The 8,866-nt window shown below is 42.3% G+C and overlaps 1 protein-coding gene across 1 annotated transcript; it reads left to right on the top strand.

The window, feature by feature from the left end:
- Positions 1-373: 373 nt before the first annotated feature.
- Positions 374-2,484, top strand: LOC135228397 (protein FAM90A27P-like). Its single transcript, XM_064274176.1, has 3 exons — positions 374-468; positions 913-1,021; positions 1,690-2,484. Exons 1-3 carry the CDS (start codon positions 374-376, stop codon positions 2,482-2,484), a joined length of 999 nt encoding a protein of 332 aa, XP_064130246.1.
- The last annotated feature ends 6,382 nt before the right edge of the window (positions 2,485-8,866 follow it).

Below are 8,866 nucleotides of genomic sequence, written 5' to 3'. Positions count from 1 at the left end.
GTGTCCTTTCCAGCCTAGTGTTTCTTCAGTTTCTTGAAATCTGGCTCAAAAACCTCATCCTTAGACTCTCTAGTTGTTCCTCCCAGTTCCATGCTCTGACACGAGCAGGACCATAATCTCCTGAAATTCCTTACACTTATCGGGCCATGTGCAGATGTTCCCTCCAGCAAAACAAGACCTAACTATTAAAATCTGATAGCATCTTGACCTTTGAAAGCTGCCTGTTATTTTTGCTGAGTCACCAAGCACCCTTCTCTACCCACAGAGGAAGTGCAAGAACTGCGGAGCCTTTGGGCACACAACAAGAAGTAAGAGGTGCCCCATAAAGTGCTGGAGTGGGGCCACAGTACCCCAGGCCTTGGGCTTAGAAAAGATGAAGAAGGAGAACCTGGAGCCAAAGAAGCCCCAGGAGCCTCAGACCCTTTGCCCCTTTAAGAAGTTGGAAAGAGAGAAGGAACAAAGACAAAGGTGAGGAACACGGAAAGTCCTTGGGTATTGAAGTAGATGATGTGTTTTCATCTCTATGGTGTGTGCCCAGCTATCTCTAGAGAAGGACAGAGAAATATCCAAGAGCTCAATATGCTCCAGCTCTTCACATTCAGGAGATAATTCTAGTCCCAGACAATCACTAAGGTGAGGGGTTTGGGCATATCTTGGAAGTTTGCACATGGTAGGGACAAAACAGCAGACTCTAACTTAAAGTACAGAATGGACAAAATTTAGGGTGCGGAATGAGTTTGGAGGATGAATCTGAGGTGAGGGATAGGCAGCCTTGGAAAAGATCACAGTGATTCAATACACCCCTCATCCCAAAAGCATGAATAGGACTGGGCCTCTGGAATACTAATCCTAGGTTAGGAAAATAAGTTGGGGCATGTCCACTTAACAGTTTTCTTTCTGTTTTCCAATCAGGGAAGAAGAGCATGAGAGGAAAGCTCTACTCCAGAAATTTACCAAGAGACCCAAAGAGAAACAGCAGCAAAATTGGAAGGAATCGACAGAATCTTGTGACTACTTAAGGGTGAGTCAACCGGGCTCCCCACTCTATTTTTCTTCTTTGTAAGCCTGATTTTCTTCACTCTCATTCCCCTTCTGTGACAAGTGCCTTCAAAATTCTATTCTGGCCCACAGGATTCCAAATTTTTTGTATACATTTCCATGGCCATTTTCCCTTTGTTGCTTTGTTTTTGTAATATTTCTTGCATGCCTACCGAAACCACGCTAGTGGGAGCATTTCTGTGCATAGGTGTAAGTGAGTGAATCAGATGCCTTCCAAGAGGTAGACTCGCACATGGGATAATATGCATCTTTTCAGTTGTGTTACATGTTTCCAAATATCCCTTGAAAACACATTAGCCATCCATCCATCTTCAAAACACCTTTAGCCATGTCCACTCCATAGAAGTCTGTAGGAAAGGGCTTGCACTACATTATTAAGCAAGAAAGGATAGTACAAAAGTTGATAGTTTTCAGTGTGATGGGAACAATATATCCAGCTGATGTTGTACTTTATTTCCCCTGAGCCTAACTGAGGTGGGATAGCTCTTCATATACAAAGAGACTGCCTGTATTTCTTCTACTGTTAGAGAGAAGTTGATAACTTCCACACGTTTATGTTTGGTTGATTTTTCTTTTCCTCTTGACTTGGAGGAAATCCTAATATATATCCTGTGGTGTTTTCTCTCACAGCATCCTTGCAGGCCCATGCCCTTTCACACTACCAAGACGGGATATGTCCTGGACCCTGCTCTCAGAAACTGGCCACCTGTAAGGAAACCTGACTGGAAATCCATCTTCCCTGCATGGTATACTATCCAAGATCATGATCTAAGTTTCTGCTCATGTCATGGACAAACTAAAGAAGAAGAAGTGGATATCACTGGCTCTTCTCAGCCAGCAATCAAACACTTTGGCCAGGACTCTACCGTCATGGCCAAGACAACGGACAACAGATGTGATGCTTGTGCTTATTATGTTTCCCAGCCGGCCTCAAAAACCCTTGCCCTGGGCCATGTCCTCAGCCCCCAGGCACAAGCCGAGGGTCCTGATAGGATCTCAAAATCCAGTCCACAGCCTGCCAGAGGTAGAAGGGGCCAGGACTCTCCACTCAGCATCCAGGCACTAGGAAAAAGATCTGCCCAGACACCTGAACAGAATTGCTTGAATCCTGCAAAGAAAGCGAAACTCACGACCCTCCAGATCCTGCAGCAGAACAGTCAGAAAGCTAAATTGCGAAGTCGCCAGCCTCTCTCCAATACAACTGAATTTGGACCCAAAGGGTCACCCGAAGTCACCAGGATGATAGACCGCCAGCCTCCACACAGCACATCTCTACTGAGTACTGTTGAAACCAGCCCTATCATTCCACCTGCACTTTCTAACCATGTTCCACGACAGCCTCTCAGAATCGTCTTCACAAGACTGAACAATGGACAGTGGAGCTCCAGGTTCAGAACATCTCCCACCTCTCTCCCTCCTGAGTAGTCTACACCTCTTGTTGAGAGCCCTTGTGTTCTTGAGAAGTGGGAGAGACACAGTTCCCGGATTCTACTGAGGCTTCTGGCCTCCTTTTAAGGAGAGTGACTGGGAGTGAGACATCTATGGTTGGAACCCTCAGCCTGAAGCCTCACATGAATTGGTTGTGACTAAATGACCCAAGAGGAGAAAGATGCAGGGAGCAGGGTGTATTTGTTGAATCACATCCTCAGATGTGGTGTGAGTGCAATGGTGGAATCTTAGGTAATATCGAAAGACAGACATGCCGAGACTGCCTATTTTAATTTTGTATATTAAGTTGTATATAAAAGAAACCGTATGCAAGAGACCTATAATAGTTTCTGTAATTTAGTTATTTTGTAAGAAACTAAGTTACATGGGAGTAAATATTCCAGTATAATGTCACTGGAAGCTATGCAATTAAGCGTGTTTGGTGTGAAAGTGACTAGATTTTGGAAAGACTTAAAGAGCCTTTCAGTGGGGTCTGTCTCATTTAAGCAGTGCCCTGTACTGAGTCTGTGGGAATGTTTAAGTGGGAACTGTTATTGGGAAGAGTCTATTGATCTTTTGCTCTTAACTTTTACTGTAAAGCTGTACTGTAAATTTTCTTCAATATTAATAAAATTCACTAATATTACATTTTATCTCGGCATTTTTATTTGCACATAATCTAAACACCAAAGTTCCATATAATATTTATTCATTTGATTAACTTGAGAGTAAACTAAACTTCCATACCCACAGTTTATTCTTGGACCTAGAATTTGCCAGAAATGCAGACTTTCAGGTGCAAACCCGCCCTACTGCATCAAAGTAGCAATATTCTCAACTGATTCATGTGCATATTAAGTTGTGAGAAGCACTTCTTGTGGACTGATTTGTCTCATATGAGTCACTTGGTGAATTTTAATTTACATGGGTGCTCAGCCCAGAAATAGAAGTTCACTGTGTGTTGTGTGAGGCTTGGGCAAGGGGATTGTTAAAGATTCTGCAGACGAATCAAATGTTCACCAGAGTGTGAGAAGCACTGGGTTATTTATGGTGGGCAAAGCTAATTCTTCAGGGTTTTGCTATCTACATTTTCCACCCTGATCAAGAGAAAGAGACTGGCCTTTTAGGGAGTTTGATTTCCTTAGGAACAGCAAATAACTTGCTTCTCCCTCCATATGCAGCACCTCTTTCTAGAGTGCTTTTTTATTTCTCCGGGGCCTCATTCCTTTAGCATAGCTACCTACTAGTTGACTGATAAGGTGCATAAGGAAGATGTGGAGATATCAAGAAACTGAAGAGACAATGTACAGATTGGGAGAAAAGAATCAGGAGCCATATCTAATAAGGGTTCAAAATCCAAATTTAAAAAAGAAAGAAAACAAGTTTTGCAACTTAACCACAAATATACAAACAACCCCATTAAAAAATACAGTCAAAGGTCTTTGTTACGGATTGACTTGTGTCCCCCTACAGTGTGTCAACATGGCTAGGCTGTGATTTCCAGTATTGTGTGATTGTCTACCATTTTGTCATCTGATGTGATTTTCCTGTGTGATGTAAATCCATGATGGAAGACCATTGTAAACTGGTTGTAAAATAAATAACATTTACTGAGATGATAAGATAAACATTTTGTGTACACATATCCATGTGCACATTTTCATACATACGTAAACAAAAATACTGAAACCAGCTGCTGAAGAGTTAGTTTTGATTTGCATGTGACTCTATAGGACAGAATAGAGCTGTCCCTTAGGATTTCCAAGGCTGCGATCTTTTTGGAAGCTGATTTCCACATGGTTGGACCTCCGATCTCTGTTAGCAGCCAAGTGCTGAACCCTGCTTAACCAGGCCTTGATCTCTCTCTCTCTCTGAATATTGGCAGCTAAGCTCTCATCCACTGTACCACCAGGGCTCGAAATATATATGTTGTTGTTAATCTGGTGGTCGTGCTTGTTGAGTCAACAAAATTCCCGGACCTTGACTGTCCTGACCTGGAGCATTGGGGAACGGTTTTGGAGATTTTTACTATGCTTTTAAGAGAGGATCTTTACCATCTGGAGAAAAAGTCCTTTCAGAAATGACTGTGGTGTGATGAATGTGATTTCTAAAAAAGCTTCTGATATGGTTTTAATTCCTTTATCCAAAGCTGAGGTTTTCCTTTTGTGAACAAGAAGTATTTCAAACTAGCTCCATTCTTAAGGATTACAACTGATACCAAATATTTAATTTTAAATGTTTCAGTTCTCAATCCAGGTGAACAGACTTAATATTCAGGATCTTGTCTAGATGATACTATAGCAATTTTTTCATATTTAAAATAAATCACTCTCAAGATAAAATTATCTACTTTGGTTGTGGTGAATTCTCTATTGTATCAATAAAAATCTCATTTATGCCAGAACTTAATCAAGTCTGATTGAGTTAAAGAGAGTCAGTATGTCGGTAGGTGAGAGGAAGAACTCTCCTTATAAAAGCTCCAATTCTGTGGACATGATTCTAGAACTGACTGTTGGTAGAAGACACCAGAGGCCAGAGAAGAAACTGCTGATAGAGAGAAAGTGTCCATGGCTGAAGAACGTAAAAAGCAAGCAGATGTCCTATATACGGGGGTTATCCTCAAATCCCCATGTAGCTGAAATGTGGATATGCCTGCTGCTTCCTCCTTTCATACACTGCAGTGCAGCCTCATGGGAAGGTTTATTGTGTCCTTTCTTCCCTGAGATTACTAAGAAGAAAGACATCAGACAGGATTTTCACCAGCTTGAGGTGATTTCTAGTATCAAGGAACTGGATCCTCAGCTGGGACCTATTCTACGTATGGACAAAAGGATGTTGAAGTTCCAAGTGGATATGGCCTTAGATGTTGACACAGACAACAATAACCTCATAATTTCTGATGACCTGCAGAGCATTGGATACTGAGATTTCATACACAATTGGGAAAACAGTGCTGAGAGATTTAGCTTTATGTGTGTCCTTGGCTCCCCTACATCCACCTCTGGCTGCCATTACTGGGAGGTGGACCTGGGAAGAAGCCCAGAATGGGATCAGGGTGTTTGCAAAGAACCAGATAATCTGTAAGCCCCACCAAGGCTCCACCTCTTGCATGTTCTTGTTGTTGTCAGGTGCCCTTGAGTCCGTTCCAACTCCTAGCGACGCTATGGTACCACAGAATGAAACACTGCCCAGTCTTGCACTATCCTCACAATCATTGTTATGGTTGAGCCCATTGTTGCAGCCATTGTGACAATCCATCTCTTTGAGGGCCTCTCTCTTTTCTGCTGACCCTGTACTTTACCAAGCATGATGTCCTTCTCCAGAGACTGATCCCTCCTGACAACATGTCCAAAGTATGTAAGAAGCAGTCTCGCCATGCTTGCTTCTAAGGAACATTCTGGTTGTACTTGTTCCAAGAGAGATTTGTTCATTCTTTTGGAAGTCCATGGTATATTCAATATTCTTTGCCAAAATCACAATTCAAAAGAGTTAATTCAGGTGCACCTTAGGCTTCAAGGGGATGTCTTTGGTTTTCAACACTGTAAAGAGGTTCTTTCAGCAGATTTGCCGAATGCAATGTATCTTTTGATTTCTTGACTGCTGCTTCCATGGGTGTTGATTGTGGGTCCAAGTGTAATGAAATTCTTGACAGCTTCAATCTTTCTTCCCTTTATTATAATGTGGCTTATTGATACTGTTGTGTGAATTTTTGCTTTCTTGAGTCGAGGTGTAATCCATACGGAAGGCTGTGGTCTTCAGTCTTCATCAGTAAGTGTTTCAACTCCTTTTCACTTTCAGCAGGCAAGGTTCTGTCATCCACATAATGGAGGTTGTTAATGAGTCTTCCTCCAATTCTGATGCCCCTTTCTTCTTCATGTAGTCGGGTTTCTCTGATTATCTGCTCAGCATACAGATTGAACAGGTAAGGTGAGAGTATACACCCCTGATGCACACCTTTCCTGACTGTATACCATGCAGTATAACCTTGTTCTGTTGGAACAACTGCCTCTTGATGTATGTAGAGGTTCCTCATGAGCCCAATTAAGTGTTCTGGAATTCCCATTCTTTGCAATGCTCTCCATTATTTGTTATGATTCACACAGTCAAATGCCTTTACATAGTCAATAAAACACAGGTAAACATCCTTCTGGCATTGTCTGCTTTCAGCCAGGATCCATCTGACACCAGCAATGATACCCCTGGGTTCATGTCCTTTTCTGAATCTGGCCTGAGTTTCTTGCAGTTATCTGTTGATACATGGCTGCACCTGCTTTGAAATAATTTTCAGCAACATTTTTCTTGCATGTGATATTAATGATAATTTTCATTAATTTGTGCGTTCTGTTGGATCAGTTTTCTTGGGAATAGGCATAAATATGGATCTCTTCCAGCCAGCTGACCAGGTAGCTGTCCTCCAAATTTCTTGGCGTAGAGGAACCAGCACTTCCAACGCTGCATCCATTCGTTGAAATATTTCAATTGATATTCTGTCAACTCCTGGGGCCTTGTTTTTCACCAATGCCTTCAGTGTAGCTTGGACTTCTTCCTTCTGTATCATGGGTTCCTGATCATATGAACCTCTGGAAGTGGTTGAACATAGACCAATTCTTTTTGGTATAATGACTCTGTGTATTCCTTCTATCTTCGTTTGGTTCTTTCTGTTTCATTTAATAAATTCCCTATAGAATTCCTTACTGTTGGAACTTGAGGCTTGAATTTTTTCTTCAGTTCTTTCAGCTTCAGAAATGCCGAGTGTGTTCTCCCCTTTTGGTTTTATATCTCCAGCTCTTTGCACATGTCAGTATAGTACTTTACTTTGTTTTCTCCAGCCGCCCTTTGAAATCTTCTGTTCAGTTCTTTTTCTTTATCATTCCTTCCTTTTGCTGTAGATGCTCGATGTTGAAGAGCAAGTTTCAGAGGCTCTTCTGACATCCATTTTGGTCTTTTCTTTCTCTCTTGTCTATTTAATGGCCTCTTTCTTTGTTCATTTAGGATGTCTTTGATGTCATTCCACAACTTGTCTGGTCTTCGATCATTAGTCTTCAATGCATCAAATCTATTCTTGAAATGATCCCTAAATTCAGGTAGGATATACTCAATAGTGCATTTTGGCTCTTATGGGCTTGTTCTAATTCTCTCAGTTTCAACTTGAACTTGCTTATGAGCACTTGATGGTCTGTTCCACAGTTGGCCCCTGGCCTTCTTTTGGCTGATGATACTGAACTTTTCCATCATCATTTCCAACAGATATTGTAGTCGATTTCATTCCTTTTCACTCCATCTGGAGAGGTCCCCATGTATAGATGCCATTTATGTTGGTGAAAAAGGTATGTGCAATGAGGAAGTCGTTGGTCTTTAAAATTCTATCATAGTATCTCGCATAGATCTCTGGAATTCAGCACACAGTGTCAAAGCAATAAAGGAGGAAACTTGGATTACAACTGGGAGCCCAGGGACCACTGTCAACTTGCTAAACTCTGTACCTCCTTGCACGTGGTATGAGCATGGTGGAAATTAATCTCAAGTGCTTCAGTCATTCTGTCCTGTTTGGGACATTGTCCTTTTTCACCTATCAGAAGTAAGAGTCACGATTTGGGGGGTGGCTGCAGAGTTTGGAGGTGGAACTGGGAAGGGCTGTGTCTAATTAAGTCCCAAATGGGCAGAAACTAGAAGGACACCTTTTTAGATGGTCTCTGGGGTTGGATTCAAAATGGAAGTAGAGAATGTGGCATGGAATTCCTTTTGTGATGTGCCCAGGGTCTCCACCGTGATTTCTGTGTGTCCAGAATGAAAGGGCAAGACTCCATGTCCTGATCCTGGCCAGAGAGAGCCTGAGCTGAGATAGGAGGCCCTTCAGCCCCTGTTCCTTGGGCTGGACACTTACTTCAGGAAACACATGCAGGCTAACTCAATTTAGGAATCGGAACTTACTTGCCAGTTCCCTCCCCTGTGTCTTAAATCAGACTCCATCTTCTCATTTCTTCAGTCTCACAACACACAATCACCCACCACCCTTCCCTGCTGTCCTCTCTGAATGGTCTCTGAATATTTAACCGAGTATTAGTTCATTTCCCCTTTAACTTTTCTTTGTATACCCAAGTCCCGTCCACATCTCCCCATCACACGGTGACTATGTGTGAGATCCCAGTAGACTCTGTACTGTCAGGTGCCTTGAAAACTTGTGTCCTCGATGGTGTGAGGGTGGTAGAAATATCAGTACTCTTGTGCCCAGTGCTACATATCTGGGAAGAAGTCTAGACCCTAAGACCTTGTTGGTCAGTACCTGGCCCTATCCCTACCCACATAAAGCTTTCCCACCTTGGTAACACTTGATTGTTTTGGCCCGTTCATTCATGCTTTACCTCCCTTCTTCCATTGA

Source organism: Loxodonta africana, chromosome 21, assembly GCF_030014295.1.
Source record: "Loxodonta africana isolate mLoxAfr1 chromosome 21, mLoxAfr1.hap2, whole genome shotgun sequence".
Classification (NCBI taxonomy): Eukaryota; Metazoa; Chordata; class Mammalia; order Proboscidea; family Elephantidae; genus Loxodonta; species Loxodonta africana.
This window is presented reverse-complemented; position numbering and strand designations above follow the sequence as displayed.